This window comes from Pipistrellus kuhlii, unplaced genomic scaffold (assembly GCF_014108245.1).
Source record: "Pipistrellus kuhlii isolate mPipKuh1 unplaced genomic scaffold, mPipKuh1.p scaffold_m20_p_3, whole genome shotgun sequence".
Taxonomy (NCBI): domain Eukaryota; kingdom Metazoa; phylum Chordata; class Mammalia; order Chiroptera; family Vespertilionidae; genus Pipistrellus; species Pipistrellus kuhlii.
The window spans coordinates 172799134-172819605 of record NW_023425529.1 but is presented as its reverse complement, the minus strand read 5'-3'; the positions used below and the strand labels follow the sequence as shown (position 1 = coordinate 172819605).

At 35.1% G+C, this 20472-nt stretch overlaps 1 protein-coding gene across 7 annotated transcripts in view; it reads left to right on the top strand.

Annotated features, from left to right (window-relative positions):
• Positions 1–20472, top strand: part of WRN (WRN RecQ like helicase) — a 120684-nt gene that overhangs the window by 37128 nt on the left and 63084 nt on the right. For all 7 annotated transcript variants that reach the window (XM_045588900.1, XM_036458243.2, XM_036458242.2 and 4 more), the window contains 9 exons: positions 1675–1789; positions 6832–7204; positions 9118–9201; positions 10444–10579; positions 12235–12310; positions 13799–13866; positions 15362–15470; positions 16028–16096; positions 17344–17426. In XM_045588900.1, the coding sequence (XP_045444856.1) occupies positions 1675–1789; positions 6832–7204; positions 9118–9201; positions 10444–10579; positions 12235–12310; positions 13799–13866; positions 15362–15470; positions 16028–16096; positions 17344–17426 (1113 nt within the window). The remainder of the gene's footprint in view (positions 1–1674; positions 1790–6831; positions 7205–9117; positions 9202–10443; positions 10580–12234; positions 12311–13798; positions 13867–15361; positions 15471–16027; positions 16097–17343; positions 17427–20472) is intronic.

Below are 20472 nucleotides of genomic sequence, written 5' to 3'. Positions count from 1 at the left end.
TTGTGAGTCATCGTAGTTGTGTTTTATTTTCATCTATATTCAACTACTTGGGTCCAGGCATCAAGTAGGTAAAAAAGCTGGGTTGAATTAGAGTAGGGGGTTGATCCAGGTAAATACCAATGGAGGGATGAAGGAGCAAAAGAGCTGAGTCCACACAAGCGAATGATTAATTTGGGTAAGCAAGGCAAGTAAGACGTGGTGAAGAGTGGCAGTCTGAAGGATAATGGGTAAGGAAAAGGTAGAGTCAATGGATTTGTTTCTGAAACTGAGAGAGCTGCTGTATGGGGAAAGCATCTTTGAGAGAAAGAGAGCATATTGGTCTTCAGAGGGTGGAATACTTACAATTAAAGTTCGGAAGTGGTGACTTCATTGGAAATTACAAGGACACTAGAGGCCCAATGCATGAAATTCGTGCAAGGGTAGGAGGCCTTCCTGCCCCAGGCTGCCGGCACTGGCTTCCCTCTGGCACCAGGACCTGGGCTTCCCTCACAGTCCGGGCTTCGTCCCGGAAGGTCGTCTGGAAGGATGTCCAGTCTAATTAGCATATTATGCTTTCATTGTTATAGATGACTGTGGGGATGTGTGGCTGAGGTCAGTTGAGGAACAGATAGTTGGAAATGGAGATATTAAGGAACAGAAAATGCTGCACTTTTAGGTGGAGCATCTCTGTGAATGTTGAAATCACTAGTAATTGCCAAAACCGGTTTGGCTCAGTGGATAGAGCGTCGGCCTGCGGACTGAAAGGTCCCAGGTTCGATTCGGGTCAAGGGCATGTACCTTGGTTGGGGGCACATCCCCAGTGGGGGGTGTGCAGGAGGCAGCTGATCGATGTTTCTCTCTCATCGATGTTTCTAACTCTATCCCTCTCTCTTCCTCTCTGTAAAAAAAAAATCAATAAAAATATATTAAAAAAATCACTAGGAATTATCACAGGAGCAGTAGTGAAAGGAAAGACAGTGTGAGCCAGGTGCTAAAAATCTTCCATGAATGAGAGGATGTGATTTTGAGATCATAAGATAACTTCAGCAATTAGAAATAATGGTGTTAAATGCCTCCGAAGGCTGAACTTTTGAAGGACAAGGGAATTGGTCATTTTTAGAGTAATAAATTCTAAGCTGGGGAATAGTTTGGGAAATAGGAGCAGATTTTGTGGTGTAAATGGAGAATATGTGCCAGACAGAATGAAAATGAGAGTTTGGAAGATGATCAGTGGTTAGAAAAGCTTACATTTTATTTTGTTGACGACTGATAAGGAGGACAGTAAGGAATGGCTGTTGGGTAAGGCTTTGTTTTACCAAACTATATTTAATAAGCAGCCTAAGGCTTTGCTTTACCAAACTATATTTAATAATTCATGGTATTATATGAATTTCTGATTTTAAAATAGTGCAGGTGGGTTCAGATTCTCATTCCTATCTTTCCTTTCTGCCCTGGTTGATAACCACTGGGTTGTAATATATATGAATGCAGATCATGTTGAATTTATTCTAAAATTTAAATAGTAAAATTTGAAAGGGAAGTTAAGTGTTTTGGAGACAGGATAAGGAGGCCTTTTTGTTGCCATTTATTTAAAGAAAAAAAATGAAAATGTATGCCCTAATACAGTTTAAATAAGTGACTAAATAAATATCTTTGCTTTGTGGCTTGCAAATTGATATTGACTCTTTTTTTCAGAGGAAGAAATACTACCTAGTGATGTGAAGAAACAATTGACTTCAATCTCTGAGGAAATGATGGATCTGGCTAAGCATCTTCCTGACACTTTTAGAAAATTGGAAGACCCCCAGAGGTTAAATATCATTTTAAAATCAATTCTGTTAATTCTTATTGCATATGAAGAATTACTATTCATTAAGGTAGACTTAATATAAGTTTGCTCAAATACAGGCACACAGACCCATGTATAAATTTGAGGACTATCTTTCTAGTTTTAAATCATGCATTAAAAAGTTTAGGGTTTTTCTGTCTGCTTTGAGGGATATCTTAGGAAGCAAAGCAAAATTAAATAAATAAGTCCATATGAAAGAAAATATTTATTATCCAAAGTTGTTTTTGTGTTTTAGGGTATCTTTCATTTCATTATATTTATAGTTTGTTCACTTGAAATCTGTAAGTACAATAAAAGCAACTCATGTCAAACATATACTTACTAGCTTCATTATTCTGATTATTATCTCATTATTATGTAAGAATTCTACCCAACCAGTAATCTGTTAGAATAAGAGACATTCAGATTTAAAAGATCATTTTATAGCTAATGAAATAGGATTTCATAGGACTGACTGGTGCTGGGTAGCTATCTCCTTTTAAAATCAGGCCTTGACCTAATCTTAATTGCTGAATGGCTTCCTTGTTAAATCTCTAAAAGCAGGATTGCTCTGGAACAGTGAATGATTTACAATGTGGCAATATAATTTTGAGGCAGAAATACTTTGTAGAAATATGAAGCAGTTAGTTAAAATAGAATTCTGACTGACAAATGAATGTTAATGTATTCTTTGCTGGATGAGATTTGTGATATATTTTGATAGAGATATTTCAAATATGATATAGAAATTCAGCTCTTTTTCAAAGTCATTTTTCCCTAGCAACATTGTTTTAGTAGTTTTTATGTAACTTTGAGACTTTGGAAAGATACACTTCTCATTTTTCCCCTCCATGATGTTTACGTACATTTTTTCTAGCAATTAAAATATCTATGAATGCTTTGCTTTGTGATGCCAAAGATAAATAGGTTCCCTTAAAACTTGAGAATGGAAAATACTAGGTAAATTTTTAGTAAAGATACATCTTGTAAAGTTTTATTGTCAAAAAAAGATCTAGTTAAATCTCTGATTTCAGGTTCTTTGTAATAAGTCTACAGTAATGCCTCATTTATTTAGATTATACCTTAGAACCAGAAAAGAATGAAAAAGGCCCTTGAACAGCCAAAATACATGCAATAACCATGAATTCAAGCTCACTTAACTCTGTATTTCCAGTGGAGTACATGAGGCCACAGTCAGAGCATATTTGCTTTCTGTGATTGACAAGCTTAGATAACCAGTTAAAATAAAGACCAGCTATGGATAAGGAATGATATGTACCTGACAATAGCTGGAAGTTATATTTAATTAGCTCCGAAGTGGAGGACAAAACTATAAAAATGTAAGAACTGTTAAAATAGAGCAGTTTGAGAGATTTGTTAACTAGGGAACAATTTTATGTTGCAGTGGACCTGGGAAAGTATTGGTTTGTCATTATATTTAGTCATTGATTTAAATTCAGTATATATTTGTGGTATTACCTTTATGTACTTGACATTCTGCTGGGTGTTGAGGTTGTAGGCTACTAAAATAAATAATAATAATCTTTAGAAAGAAGGAATAATGCAATAATCCTATGCATTATTGAAGAAAGCAGTGCAGCTTTTGATGTATTTAGAGTAAATAATTACCCTACATGAAATGTGTTGTTCTCTGATGTTAGCAGGATAAATAAGCCCTAACAGACTTGTCGATCTTTGTGTCCCTGTTGCTATGTTAATATGTCTCAGCGTTCCCCATGCATTTAACAATCAAACTGCGAAGCATGTCTGTTCTTACTGATGTTTTACACACAGGTCTTACATTTGTATATCTACGTATTAATGATAAATGTTCTTTGTAAGATTTGAAGAGTTTTAGAGTGTTAGAATTAGTGAGTTTTTAGGTTTGAATTTAATTTTGCTTCTGATTTTTTGATGTTTACTTTGGCAACTTAAGCTTGAGCCCAACTTTGGAGTGAGGTTAGAACGGTGCTTTCAGTATGGAAACAACTCATGAAATTCCCATAAATGATCAAATCTTTATTTGAATCATCAATATGAAACTTTAAAAGTCATGTCAGTCTGTCTTATTTTACTTAGTATGATATTCTCTAGATCTATCCATGGTGTTGCAAATGGTAGTATTTCATCTTTTCTTATGGCTGAGTAGTATTCCATTGTATATACGTATGTTGCACATCTTCTTTATCCAGTCATCCATGGAAGGACACTTACCGTATTTTTCGGACCATAAGACGCTCTGGACCATAAGACGCACCAGTTTTTAGAGAAGGGAAATGAAGAAAAAAAGATTCTGAAACAAATAGTGTCCTAAAATATTTTATGTGTATTAAAACCCAACATCACAGTCATAAACACATGTAATCAACCCTGTAAAGTAAACAGCAGCATTTAGAACCATTTTAGAGCCGGGCAAGCACACAGAGACTACACAGAGCCGGGCAAGTAAAAAAACTCTTTTTTTAAAGTATATGTGTAGGCTATATTTGGACCATAAGACGCAGGGACTTTTCCCCCCCACTTCTGGGGGAAAAAAAGTGTTTCTTATGGTCCGAAAAATACGGTAAGTTATTGGCCACTGTGATTAATGCTGCAATGAATATAGGGGCCCATATATCTTTATGAATAAATGTTTTCGAACTTTTTGGTTAGATACCCAGAAGAGGCTATCTATTATGGTAGTTCTATTAATTTTTTTGAGGATCCTCCATATAGTTTTCTGTGGTGGCTTTACCAATTTACATTTCCACCAGCAGTGTATGAGGGTTCCTTTTACTCCACAACTTCTCCAGCATTTGTTATTTCTTTTCTTTTTTTTTATAATAGCCATTCTGACATGTGTGAGGTGGTATCTCATTGTGGTTTTGATTTGCCTTTCCATATAATAGTTGAATTTGAACATTTTCATATATCTGTTGGCCATTTGTAAGTCTTAGGAGAAGTGTTTGTTCAGATCCTCTACTCATATTTAAATTGGATTATTTGTTATTTATTGTTGAATTGTATGAATTCCTTATATATTTTGGATGCTCGCCCCTTATCTGAGGTATTATTTGCAAATATCTTCTCCTACTTGATTGAGTGCCTTTTTGTTTTGTTGATGGTTTCTTTTACTGTACAGAAGCTTTTTAATTTGATACAGTCCTATTCATTTATTTTTGCTTTTACTCTCCTTATCTTTGGGGAGAAATTCATAAAATCCTTTCTAAGACCAAGGCCCATAAGTTTGGTGCCTATGTTTTCTATATATTTATTTATATTTATGTCTTTGATCCATTTTGAGTTAATTTTTGTTTTTTGGTGACAAATAGCAGTTTAGTTTCATTTTTTTGTATGTGATTTTCCTATTTTCCCAGCACCATTTATTGAAGAGGCTTTCTTTTCATTGTATGTTTTTGACTCCTTTATCAAAAATTATTTGCCAGTATATGTGTGGGTTCCTTTCTGGGCTACCAATCCTGTTCCCTTGGTCTGTGTGTCTGTTTTTCTGCCAATACCATGCTGTTTTGATTATTGTCACTTTTGCAATATGATTTCACTTGTATGTGGGGTATAAAACAGAAAACAACAAATGAACAAAGAAAAACTCATAGGCACAGACGACAGTATGGTGGTTACCAGAGGGGAATGAGGGTAGGGTGGTAGGGGAAGATAAATAGGGCTAAATATATGATGATAGAAGGAGACTTGACTTTGAGTGGTGAATACACAGTGCAACATACAGATGATGGATTATAGAACTGTATACTTGAAACTTAGTGTTACCCTAATATACTTAATAAAAAGTCATATAATATTTTATTAAGTATTGATTATAATTCAGAAAAATTAGAAGAGCTAAACAAAAGCATTAGTTAAATTGTATAACATGTCTTTGCACAACAGTCCCTTTTCTCCCTTTAATTTCTACTTTTATGAACTAAAAATTGCTTTAATATGCTCTATAACCATTATGTAAGATAGTGTCTCATGTTATACTCTAGCAGTTGTTTTCTTGTTCAGTTAACCAGCTTTGTTTATAAATAGCCATTAAACTCACTTAGTTAAAATGCTATATTAGCAACTATATTTAAGGAGTTAAGAAATTCACTCATATTCATTCTTTATATCTTCTTCATATTTTTTGACTTCTTATATTTGCCCACTGAAGGGAAGTGCTTTCCTATTCCAAAGAATTTGTGTCTAGTTTTCAGATTTTTGAAGATACAAAACATCATTATTTTTGAATTATAACATAAACACTCTTATGTGTTACAGTTGGAACTAGTTTGATCAAAAAATTGAAAAAAATAAGATAAAACCTGGGATCATAAACATTTTCTTTTAATGTAATGTGTTAATGCGTAGTATGTATTTCTAATTTTCTGTTATGTATCATGACATTTTCATTAAATATAGGCCTGATGTTTGGAGTTTTGCAGAGTGTTTCTTGTTTAAACATATCCATGTGTATCATCTGTAATTTCCAGTTTCAGTTTCTTTAAAATGGAATTAAAATTTAAGACCCTTGAAGCAATCTGAATGTATATTCCTAAGATTTGTCCTCCAAATTTTTATAGTTATTCGAACTACAGTTAATCAAAGAAAACTTATTTTTAAAGGGAAAGCATTTGCTATGTCTTTCTACATGTTCAACTTAGAACTCAAGGATATAGTGTTTTTGTTTTTAGTGGCTATGTTTCATTGTTGTCATTTACATTTAATTAATTGTGATAAAAAGTATGACTCTTATAAACAATTAGTTTGGGACCAAACACTGCTGCATTTAATAAACATACAAGTCAACTGTTGATTGAAGAGGTGCATCGCTGATAACAGAGTAGCCTACCAGCTATAAGTCTACAACAGACATTAGGGAATGAATAGCAACTTTAATCCAATGTATAATTGAAAAATCAAAACAAAACAAAACTGAGTGTCCTTGAGGTGGGGTCAGTTTAGAAAACTATTTGTCCCAAAACATTAAAACTTGCCCTTATAATTTACGCAATTAAGCTGAATTAACCTTTCTTAAATTTTTTTAGGGTTTCTATACTATTGAAGGATATTTCAGAAAATCTGCATTCACTGAGGAAAGTGATATTTGGTTCTACTGAGACCGAACCGAGGTCCAGCGTTAATATGAACTTACTACCATTCGAAGATCCAGCTGGTGGAGTACAAGAGAAACAAGAGGAGGCCTGGGACACAACACTTGATAATCTAATTACACAGGATGGAGAAAATGTGCTTGAAAATGAAGTGAAACAGGAAGGTGGACTAGAACACAGTGCATTGAACAAGAATACAGAAGAAAGTCGTATAATGTCGTTAGATATTACAGAATATGAACTGCAAGTTTTGGAACAGCAGGCTCTGGAAAAGAACCTTAGTGATGTTACTTGCAAATCTCCTGAGGTACTAAGTAAAGAGAAAACCATTTTGATTCACCCGTAGGGGTTGGCCCCCCCCCACTTTTTTTTTTTGAGAAGTCTTTTTTTTTTTTTTTTAATATATTTTATTGATTTTTTACAGAGAGGAAGGGAGTGGGATAGAGAGGTAGAAACGTCGATGAGAGAGAAACATCGACCAGTTGTCTCTTGCACACCCCCACCGGGGATATGCCCGCAACCAATGTACATGCCCTTAGTTGGAATCGAACCTGGGACCTTCAGTCCGCAGACCGACGCTCTACCACTGAGCCAAACCGGTTTCGGCAGGGTTGGCACATATTTTTATGTAGAGGGGCACATAGTAAATATTTTAGGCTTTGTAGGTCGCATAGACTCTGTTGTAACTACTCAGTTCTGCCTATTTTGTGTGAAAGCAGCTATTGACAAATGTCAACAAATGAACTTGTCTGTGGTTCAATGAAATTTTATTAACAAAATTTGTGAGCCATATTTTACTACTTCCAACTTAATATAATAAGCAACATCTTATAGTTTTGCAGTGGATTTTATAGTGTGAGCACACATTTATTGGAATTTGCTATTTTAGCATTTCTCCTGCCTTTTACCTATAGCTATTTCTGCTAACATCTGTGTTACCCTTTACTTTTTTAGAAATTTCATATTAAGTGTATACTTTGAAATGATGTTTCATATAATGATACAGAATTATGATCAGGATATCATGATCTGACTGACATCATTTACCCTAGTTGTTGCCATTTATTATTGTGTAATAATTAGTAGCATTTAAAAAAAATATATTTGATTGATTTCTTACAGAGAGGAAGGGAGAAGGATAGAGAGCTAGAAATGTCGATGAGAGAGAAACATTGATCAGCTGCTTCTTGCACATCCCTTACTGGGGATGTGCCCGCAACCAATGTACATGCCCTTGACCGGAATTGAACCTGGGACCTTTCAGTCCGCAGACTGATGCTCTATCCACTGAGCCAAACCGGTTTTGGCAATTAGTAGCATTTTTTACTTATTCATGAAATACCTCATTTAAAATGTAAAAGAGTTAACAAAAAATTTTAAGCTTAATATTTTCTGGTTAATTAAGGTTCTACATTCTTTTCCTACTTAAAATTTAAATATTAGACATTTTTAGGTGGTCTTTCTTCCATCTTTTGTGCATATTCGTGTGCTATTGGACACTTGCTATCTGGGGATTGTCAAAATATTCTAAAGTTTCCTCATATCTAAACACCATCAATCTATATAATAAAAACCCAGTGGTTGTAATGCTGTAATGATCAAAGACCGGTCACCAGGAGGTGCATTGAGCATCCCCCCCCCCCCCCCCGCCTACCCCCTCCCCACCATGTGTGCAGCGGCTCAGGGTGAGGAGCAAGCTTGTGCATAATTTTGTGTGCGTGCTAGGCCTCTAGTTGCTAAATAAATAACTTATCTGACATTGTTTTTCAAATACATGAAGATTCTATTTGTAAAATATTGATTTAGTTAAAGGTATTTTTATGATCATAGATTGTTCCCGACTTCGTGTAGAATTTTTCAAACTTGCAAAGAGGTTCTTATGCTCAAAAAGTTTGGGAAACACAGTTTGACATTGTTTAATGATAGTTGAGCTTGACACTTTGTGTTCTCATTTATAGTGTGGGCTTTATTTCAAGTCTGTGAATGTATCTTTTTTTAATCTTTCCAATTATATTTCTTTCTCTTTTTATTTGGTTCTTTATTTTCTATGTTTATTCCTCCTTCCTCCTCCCTACTATCCTCTTTCTCTTCTGTCTTTCTATCATAGAAACATATAAATATGTATTATAAATTTATCTTAGAGAAGAGAATATTTTGTAGAAGAGAGGTATGGAGTCAATGAAACTGAAATTAACGTTTTAAATCCTTTTTTTGGAAAAGGATTTATCTCCCAAGGATAATGAAGAAGAAGATACATCTTATATAATTGAAAGTGATGAAGATTTAGAAATGGAGATGCTTAAGGTATGTTTAAAATTATTGAAAATTACTTCCAGTTCTTTAAAAAGGACATTTAATTAACTAAAAAATTACCTAATTCTAAACTGCATCTCATTTATTAGCTGTGTGACTTTGAGCAGGTTTCTTAGCCTTTTAGATCCTAAGTTAACAGTTGTAATTATTACTTAAGGTGTTACTTCTGAAGAGCTTAGTAGAGCCTGGCATTTTGTAAAGTGTTTAATAAATATTAGGTAATAGTAATAATAGAATGTAAATACTAAATCATATTCCTTTATTAACCATTTCTCTGAATAATGCTGTTTAGGTAGTGAATTTATAGGATACTATTAGACTTCTATAAGCATATTATATATGGAACCTCTTAGATGACAACTTGGTGCCCATGTGAGAGAACTTTATTTTTAAAATGCTTTTCTAGTAGTATGTTTATTAACTTGAATAAACAATCAGGAACAGAACTTTTATTTTCCTTTTCCAAGCCTAAAATGAATATACCTTAAAAAAAAAACTTTAAAGTCAACTTTATTAAATGGAAGTTTTAATAAGAGGAGAAAATGAGAACTGTAGTTTAATAATTCTTCCTGCCACTTCTCTGTAAAACAATTTTACAAATGAAACAATTTTGAAAGATCCTAACAGTCTTTAACTACATAATCTTCATTTAGGAAAGGAAATCAGATATTGTCGGACAAAATAAAAACAAATAAACTTTTATTTTACATTTATAGTATTTCTTGCCTAAAAGTATTTGAATCTTTTTGTTCTTGTTTTGACAATATCAAAAACATATTTATTGTCTGCTTATAGTTTAAACCTCATTCTTACTAAAAAAGAATATGAGTGATGAGTAAATATAGAGAAACTCATTACAAACTCATTAAAAATGTGGATTTTAATATTCCACATCGGCCGCTTAGGAATTGAAAACATGGACGTATGATGAAGAAAAATTGTTTTAAATAATATAAATTCAAAATTTATGATAACTTTCCCTAGGAACAGTTCCTTATATGCTATTAATGACCTCTGTTTATACCGAAAGTATTCCATCTTTGGCCTATGCCTGAGAAACCATTTTTGGGCACATATTTAAATTAGAGCGCACATGTTCTTTTGTGGTATTGCTTGCATCTGCCAGCTTTGAGCAAAATTGTAGGCTCTGTTAATAATACTCTTTTTGTGTTTGGTGAAAAAGATACTACACTGTCTATGGTTTTGCTTTTAAAATTATTTTTAAACTCCCAGTCTTTAGAAAACCTAAATAGTCACACAGTAGACCCAATTCATTCAAGATGCATGGATGTGGAAAGAAATCTGGATGTTCCTTGTAAAGAAGAAGAAGATGAGGATGAAGCTATTGAAGAGGAAGAAGAAAGTGAAGGTAAGCACTGTAGTATGAAATGACTCACCTTTGATACCTACCAGTGACTTTAATTTAGGGTCCAGTTTATAAATGTTTTGGAAGTCAAGGGTTTTGTGGCATGTAGTAGATTAATTCCTATAAACTTGTCATTAAATCCCTTAGTACTTTGGTCTTCAGAAAGCACAGTCTTCCTATTTATAAAAGTAAAGTAATAGAAGTGTCATTTGGTGGCTGTGGTGATGTGAAACTTTTCATCCTGAGTTTTATATTTTGTTTGTCAAAATTATAAATAATTATTAGTAAAGAATTAATGACTGATATTAAATATTATTATAAACTAGAGGCCCTGTGCATGAAACTCTTGTATGGGTACAGTTCCTAGGTCTGGCCAGTGATCAGGGCTGATTTGTGGGGCAACCGGCAGGGTAATCTGGGTCCCCGCTCACACCCACCTTGGCCTGTCACTGCCTGCTCGCTGGCCCCGCCCTTGCTGCTGCAGCTGCCGGTTGGGGCTTGTGGGCTGGGGCAGCTCCCTGAGCGCCTGCTCCCTGGTAGTCAGTGTGTCATAGTGATTGGTCCTTCTGCCGATTGTTCCGCTGTCCGTTCGATTTGCATATTAGGATTTAATATAGATAGATGGGATAGGTACATAGTATCTGTTTTGCATGTGCTTATTACTTAAAACAAGTGGCACGATGTGAAATAGCAAAATGGACTGATTATTATACTGTGTATACTAACTAGAATAAGAATCACTAAGTGAACCTATTATTTAAGTGATGTAATTGCATATTTTATGATAAACTATGGACCTTCTCAAGAAGTAGAACACTCTCTAGAGCTAGATTTTATCAATGTTATATTATAATGTGAAAATTTAAGGTACATTTTCTAGGTGGAAAATATATGAAGATGTTAAAAGAATGTTTTCCCCTTGCTTTCTTGAATTAAATAAATATATGTTAGCTCCAAATCAATTTAGCATTCTATTTAGAATTGTTGAAGCTGAGAAGTATAATAATGACTTTTCATTTGTTTAGAAATGAGTTATCTTGATTCTTTGTATTGCTCTTTCTTGGCCACTCTAAACCCTTCAACCTGAGTAGAAAATGGAAATCAGTTCGGTAAAGTTAGCATATCTCCCTTGTGATATGCAGTGAGAATTTTGGTCAAAGATTAGGTGGAGTGGTAACTAAGATGAAGATTTTATTTTATCAGTGGATTTCACTTGTGACTGTAATCTAATTTCTTATTACTATTAGTTGAAAGTTGGTTATATTATAAAACTTGGATTGGTATATCGCTTGCCATGGTTGGGTCTAATGTTGATTTTTAGAAGGATAGCAAATTCCAAAATATCATTTTTTTTTTCCTACGGTGCTGGCAAAGCCTGAACTTCAAAAAGTTCTAATCCTTAGAATTAGGTAATTGTTAAGGTGTTTACCTGGAGTCATGACTAGTGCCCAGAGGATCAAATTGGTTGGATTTAAAAAACAGAAAATAGTAACCTTTGGTACCTATTACTATATTCTTTACAAGAAGCCAATGAAATAAAACTTTTATTCCCTCTCACCATATGAATGTCTATTTTAACATAAGTTACCTGTTTTGTTTTATTTTGTTTTGTTTTGTTTTGTTTTGTTTTGTTTTATTTTATTTTATTTTATTTTAAGACCATTCAATACCAGGACCCAATGAAAATCAAGTTATTTGCCTCAAGACCTACTTTGGCCATTCCAGTTTTAAGCCGTGAGTGTAATCTCAATTTCTTTTTTAATTTTTAATTATTATTGTCATTGATTCTTAGAGGGAGAAAAAGGGAGAGAGAGAGAAACTTCGATGTGAGAGCAAAGCATCCATCAGCTTCCTCCTGCACGTGCCCTCCATGTGCAGCCTGGGCATGCGCCTTCTCTGGGAATTGAACCGGAAAGCTTCCGGTGCATAGTATGATCCCACCAACTGAGACACACCACACAGGACTGTAAGCTCAGTTAATTAAATTGCATATTTATTATTTTCTTCACAAGAGAAAAAAGGCAAATAATCCACCCATTTAACAGTAATAGTACAACTTTACTATAGTTTATATATGTGACACTGTATTTCCTATTAGTGCCTACAAAGTTAGTTTGAAGTAATATTTGTATAAAATTTATGTCTACCTAGTATACATCATTTTTATAAGCAAGGAAAAATGGCTTTTCTTACCATAGAGAGTTCTGGATAGAAACTAGTTTTAATACACTAGCAAATGAATCTTAATTTTTGCTGACTTGTTTTTTGTTAAGTATGTATCCGTGTGCTTATTTTGTGCATCTGATTGTCCATACCATGCTGATGTTACAGAAATTCATAAGACAACTGTTTGAAGAATAATAACAGTCTTATCATTTTTAATATATTTAACTATATTTACATTAAAGGGGGCACATTTGCAAGTATTATTATGAGATGAGGAACAAGTACATTTGAATAAACTAATAAAAATGTAGATTTCTAGATTGGATATTTTTCTATTCTGGGAATTTAAAATTTAATCCATGGAAAAATAAAAAATGTCCGGTTGATCTTAAAATTTAAAAAAAGTTTACTGTCTTATGTACAGAAAAGTGCATATAAATGTACAGATCAATGAATGTTCACAAATTAGGCACCTTGTGTAACTAGCACTCAGGTAAGGAACAATAGATTGTTATCGGCATACCGAAAGATAACCTTTCCAATTGATTTTCCTCCTCAATATTTTATTAAAAAAATTTTTGAGGATGTACAATAAAGTTGAAAGAATATTTTTACTATGAATACCTGTATATTCAGTATTTTAATACACTTTCTTTGTCACATACTCATCGATCATCTCTCTACTCATTCCTTAATCCATCCAGTTTTTAAAATACTTCTCAAGGTAAATATGAATATCATCCCACTTCCCCCAGAGTATTTCATATAAATCACTAACTGTAGTTAAATATTCATTTATTTTTCTCTTAATGTGAAATTTACATTAAAAGAAATGGTCAAGCCTTAAGTGTATATACATTTGCAGATCTTAAGTGCACATGCACGCATCCATGTAACCTATATTTAAAATGCTAGGGTTCAGACATTTTTATATTGAAGCCCAGAATGTAAAATAAATTCTATTAGAGGAAGTGGAAAAATTAAAATGTGTTCGAACATGTCTCTTGGGCTTCTTATTAGTAAAACAAAACAGCCTTTTGTGTTTTCACTCTCCAGGGTTCAGTGGAAAGTAATTCATTCTGTATTGGAAGAAAGAAGAGATAATGTTGTTGTCATGGCAACTGGTAAGTTGTGCTTAAGCAAATAACCTAGTACTTTAAAAAATAAAATGTGCCGGGACCGGCCGGTTTGGCTCAATGGATAGAGCGTTGGCTTGGGGACTGAAGGGTCCCGAGTTCGAATCCGGTCAAGGGCATGTACCTTGGTTGCGGGCATATCCCCAGTAGGGGGTGTGCAAGAGGCAGCTGATCGATGACTCTCTCTCATCGATGTTTCTAACTCTCTATCTCTCTCCCTTCCTCTCTGTACAAAATCAATAAAACATATTAAAAAAAAAAAAAAGATAAGTGTTTAAAAAAATAAAAATAAAATAAAATGATGTTTAGAAATACATAAAACATAAATAAATAATATCAATTATGTCTAAACATAATCCCCTTGGAGAGCATAGAGGGGATAAACGGTGATGGAAAAAATAAAATTAAAAAAAAATAATAATAAAATAAAACGTAAAGGTTTTTAAATGCATATCCTTTCATTAAACTTTTAGAATACAAATAATAGTAGTTCCCCCTTATCCACTGTTTTACTTTTTATGGTTTCAGTTACCTGCTATCAACCAATATCTGAAAATATTACATGAAAAATTCTAGAAATAAATAATTCAGAGAGGAAGGGAGAAGGATAGAGAGTTAAAACATCGATCAGCTGCCTCCTACACATCCTCTACTGGGGATGTGCCCACAACAAAGGTATGTGCCCTTGAAGGGGATTGAACCTGGGGCCCTTCAGTCCGCAGGCCAACGCTCTGTAGAAATAAATAATTCCTAAGTAGAATGCTCACCATTCTGAGTAGCAGGATGAAATCTCTCACAGTCCCACTCTGTCCTGTCCAGGACGTGAATCATCCTCTTATCCAGTGTATCCACGCTGTTCTCCCTGCCCCATCAGTTGCTTAGTAACTGTCTCTATCATTGGATCTGCTGCCACAGTATTGCAGTGCTTGGGTCTCAGTAATCTTTATTTTACTTAATAATGGTCCAAAGCATAAGAGTAGTGATGCTGGTAATGTGGACGTGCCAGAGAGAAGCTGTGAAGTACTGCCTTTAAGTGAAAAGGTGAGGACAGCACAGTAAGATACTTTGAGAGAGAGACTACATTCACGTAACCTTTATCTCAGGAGGTTGTTATAATTATTCTACTTTATTCTTAGCTATTGTTAATATCTTACTATGTCTAATTTATAAATTTAACTTTATCATAGGTGTGTATGGACAGGAAAAGAGACTGTACGTATTGGGTTCAGTGCTATCCATGGTTTCAGGCATCCCCTGGAGGTCCTGGAACATATGCCCCATGGGAATGGAGCCAACTACAAATGGTGCGAAATAGAGAAGAGAGTGAACGGAGAGTAGATGCTTAAGTTTATGCATGAATTAGCTCTTATGAAGATAACACAGTAGTAATTGATTCTTGATCTCATTCGGGTGCATTGTAAGAAGAAATCAAAGTACCAAGGCTTTATTTTTATTTCAGTGAGTGTATTATTTTTATTTTCAGGCTATGGAAAGAGCCTGTGCTTCCAGTATCCACCTGTTTATGTAGGCGGGATTGGCCTTGTCATCTCTCCTCTCATTTCTTTGATGGAAGACCAGGTGCTCCAGCTTGGGTAAGTAATGTTTACTTTGCCACATTATCACCTTTTTCTTCTCAGAGAATGAAAACTCTAATCTAGCATGCATTTTAAAATCTAGTTCTCAGGAACACATTACTATAAGTGCTTCTTTATTTTAATAAGTAATAAATGACACGTTAGTGGATGAACTTACCTTCTTAAGTTCTCTGTCATTCAAGGCTACCAGGTGGCCCCAATACATTTTTTTTTTAAAGCAACTATATGCCAGTTTAAATTGTGTATCTCACAATTCTGTCCTCTTTCTCTTGGTATGAAGTGTATACATGGAACCCTATATTTTAGTTAAGAAAAAATTTTCAACGTCTTTAATTCGAGTTTGCAATCTTTTTGAAAAATCACCTTAACAACCTGGCTTCTAATATCGCCCTGGAAGGCATTTATTTATCAAATCAGTAAATTACAAAAAGCGAGGATTGCAAAGAAGAGGAATGTATTTTTTAAATAGTATTTCTTTATTTCTTCTCACGTAAGCATGAAGTTGATCTTGTAGCGTGTATGTACGTGGCTCCATTATGTGTTTTTCCTTATAGAATGTCCAACATTTCAGCTTGTTTTCTGGGATCTGCACAGTCACAGAACGTTCTCAAGGATGTTAAACTGTGAGTAGTTTATATGATTTCTGATCAGGTGTCTAGGATATGTGAGAATACTTTGTATGCAAAAATTTTTTATTTAATACATGAACAAAATATTCATGGTTTTTAAATGTATTTTCTTTTTTATAGTGCATTTACAGAACTATTAATTTTAAAATCCTTCAAACTGAGAGAAATCTATTCTTTTTAGTTCTCGACTGTAATGTTAACATTGTAATGATGGGATTGTAAAATTTTGATTTTGGAAGAGAACTTGGAGAGTTACCTAGTTTTGCTTCATTTTACAGCTGAGGAAACTGAGGCTCAAAGTAATTTGACCCAAATCATTCACTCAATGAATTAATGGCTGAGCAGGGACTGGATTCTAGATCTCTTGCCCCGCTAATCTCATTGTGACATAATTCTTTACTAGAATAAAATTGTCAGACACACAGAGTGTAGATATATTAATATAAATATTTGTATATTAGTATACAAACAACAAACATGTATTTATTGAGTATTGATAAAGATATAACTCAATATAAATATATAACTCAAACCCTTAATAAGATATACAGCATTACTGTATTTATGTTCTTTTATGTTCCTTTATGTTCTTTCCCAATTAGTCCTTTACCCTTCATCCTAAAGCAAACCACTGTTCTAGTTTTTTTTCTACAATATTTTTGTCAGACAATATGAACTCTTGTCTAAGACTTCTTTCATTCAGCATAATGTCATGGGATTCCTCCATGTTGTTGCATGTATCAGTAGTTTTTAAAATGCCAACCGTATTAAAAAAAATTTTTTTAAATCCTTATCCGATCAAATGTTTATTAATTTTAGAGAGTACTTAATGCTGAGTACTCCCTGACAGGCATTGCCAGCTTTTTGGTGATGGGTTGAAGTGAAATCAAAGAACTATACACACACACACACACACACACACACACACACACACACCCCTACACACAATATTTAGTTTTTAGTAACTACCCTGTTTTCCCGAAAATAAGACAATGTCTTATATTAATTTTTTCTCCCAATGTTGCGCTAGGTCTTATTTTCAGGGGATGTCTTATCTTTCCATGCGCTAAGTCTTATTTTTGGAGGATGTCTTATTTTCGGGGAAACACGGTAGCATAATGTATTATTTAAAAATTTATCAGGAATTATGGTTTTAAGATGTAATCTATTAGGCTATTGTTTTCTTTATTATAGAATATTTCTTGTCCTATTTTTTTATTGTTGTTTGTTTGTTTTTATAGAGGCAAATACAAAATTGTATACTTAACTCCAGAATTCTGTTCAGGTAACTTGCACCTGCTTCAGCAACTTGAGGCTGATATTGGTAAGTAATACAATAGAGTGCTTATAAGTATTTGTTAAATAGAGTTACCCTTTAAAGTTAAAGTTATGGATGGGTATTGAATTTCACTTCTGTTAAAGTCTATTTTAAACACTAGAGGCCAGGTGCATGAAATTTGTGCACTGGGGGTAAGGGAATCCCTCAGCCTGGCCTGCAGCCTCTTGCAGTTTGGGACCTCTTGGGGGGATGTCCGCCTGCTGGCTTAGGCCCAATTGATTTGGGGATCGGGCCTAAGCCAGACATCCTTCTTACAGTCCAGGGCTCTCACAGTCCGGGACCTCTTGCTCCTTACCAGCCTCACGCAGTGGAGGTAGGAGAGGCTCCCGCCACTGCTGCTGTGCTTGCCAACCCTGAGCCGGGCTTCTGGCTGAGTGGCGCTCCCCCTGTGGGAGTGTACTGACCACCAGGGCAGTTCCTGTGTTGAGTATCTGCCCCCTGGTGGTCAATGTGCGCCATAGTGACTGGTCGTTCTGCCGTTCTGTCGATTTGCATATTACGCCTTTATTATATAGTATATAGGATTACCTCTTCCAGGAAATCTCTGGCTCCAACTTGGTGTCACTACTGCCTAATTCCATAGAAGACTGGAATTCCTTCTGCCATAGAAATAATGTAGGCTCCTGAATTATAATTACCAGGTTATGTATATTGTCTTCTTTTACACTATAAACTTTTTGAGGAAAAAATACCATTCTTTTTTCTTTTTTTTAAAATTAATTTTTTATTGATTTTTTTACAGAGAGGAAGGGAGAGGGATAGAGAGTTAGAAATATCAATGAGAGAGAAACATGGATCAGCTGCCTCCTGCACACCCCCCACTGGGGATGTGCCCGCAACCACGGTACATGCCCTTGACTGGAATCGAACCTGGGACCTTTCAGTCCGCAGGCCGACACTCTATCTACTGAGCCAGACTGGTTAGGGCCCATTCTTATTTATATTTCCATAGTGCAGTATGTGGCATATAGTAAGCATTTACATGTATTGTTGAATGAGTGTTGGGTCTTAGATTCTATGAAATTATAAATTTTTAAAAATATATTTTGAATCTAAATTAAACCAGTGTAGTGGTTCCTTATACTGATTGTTCAAGAAAATCACCTTTCAGACTTTTGAAAAATACAGGATCCTTCCACTGTGGAAATTGTGATTAAATGCCTAGCCATGGGCCCTGGCATTTATAGGTTTTCAGAGGTGATTTTGATGTGTTGTCAGGGTTGGAAACAACAGTACCTTGGATTAGTGGCCTCCAGTGAGTATGATTAACTTAAAAAATTCAATAATAAGTTAAAGCTTTTTTCCTAGAACATTTAAATATAGAATTAGTCAAGAGCTGACACCATTTTTTTGTACTTAAAAATATTTTTGTCTGTTATTTCCTTTTTGATGATTATACTCAGCTATCATAGAGTTGCCATCAAGGCTTCTATTCCAAATGCACATATTTCAAACATTCCGTTGAACCAACCAATATTAGTTTTCTAATATTATATAATCCTATATAATAAAAGCCTAATATGCTAAGCGTCCAGTCATTCTAATATGCTAACAGCCCAGTTGTCTAGTCATCCATTCAACTAATCAAAGCACAGTCCTTTATAATACAATAAAAGCCTAATATGCTAAGTATCTGGTCATCCAATCAAAGCATATGTGCTAATGATATGCTAAGGCCGCTCAACCCCTCACTATGATGTGCACTGGCCACCAGGGGACAGATGATCAGTGCAGCTGCTGCCCCCTGGTGGCCAGTGCGCTTCCATGGGGAAGTGCTGTTCAGGCAGAAGCCTGGTTCACAAGAGCAGCTGCAGTGGCAGGAGCCTCTCCCATCTCCGTGGCAGTGCTAAGGATGTCCAACTAACGGCTTAGGTCCGCTCCCTGTGGATGCCGTCAGTCTGACATCTCCCACGGGCTCCCGGACTGTGAGAGGGCACAGGCCAGGCTAAGGGACCCCCTAATCCCCGAGTGTACAAATTTTGTGCATGGCACTCTTCTATGCTAATGATATGCTGAAGATGCTCAATTGCTCAAAGGCCGCTCAACCGCTCTCTATGACGTGCACTGACCACCAGGCACTCTGACCAGTAGGTTAGCTTGCTGCTGGGATCTGAGCGAGACCAGCTGGATATGCCCTAAAGCCCTCCTGTGGTCCCTCCCTGGCTGGCCAAGGCCATCCTTCTGTGTCCCTCCCCGGCCCTGATTGTGCATTGGTGGGGTCCTTCGGTCTGGCCTGCACTCTCTCACAATCCAGGACTCCTTGGGGGATGTCAGAGAGCCGATATTTGTCCAATCCAACAGGCCAGGCCTAGGGACCCCACTGGTGCACAAATTCGTGCACCTGGCCTCTAGTATTATATAATTATGTATTAAAATAATTTCACATCGACAGAGTTTTCAACATTGCACAATCTTATTTAATGGTTATTTGCATATAACTCTACAGGTAATTAACAGTTAACAATTTTTCTCATGGTTTACTGAAAACAAATTTGTGTCTTTTTAGTGTGTGTTAAATTCCAACTGAAAAGTGAGGGCAGAAATTAACACTTGATTAAATAAATATATTGCCAAAAAGCACACCTATCAGCTGTTAAACTTCCTTAATGGGAAACAAATTTGCTGTGTCTCTTATTAAGTTGTATGAAGTTCTTGTGAATAATTTACTTTAGATTAAGTCCAACTACCTTAGAGACACAAATTGGCTGGTTTTATAGTAAAAGCTAGGGTTTGTGTTCATAGTGGCCTAGATGTTTTTTTTGTCTATTTTAGCATTTTCTTTGTTTGGAGTTAGTAATTAGCTTAAGTCTGTACTTAGCCTAAGTCTGTACTTAGATCCTTTTACAGGTAGTTCCAACTTTTTATTTTTGTAATGAATTGAATTATGAACACTTCAAGCACTGTGGCAGAATTCTCTCCATATTATAGATAAAAATGCTCTTTTTGGTTGCCTCTTAGTGTTGCAGAAAAGGTTGAGCATTTTTTTAGGAAATATTTTTATTTGGCTTCTGTTTCCAGGAAATTGTAAAAT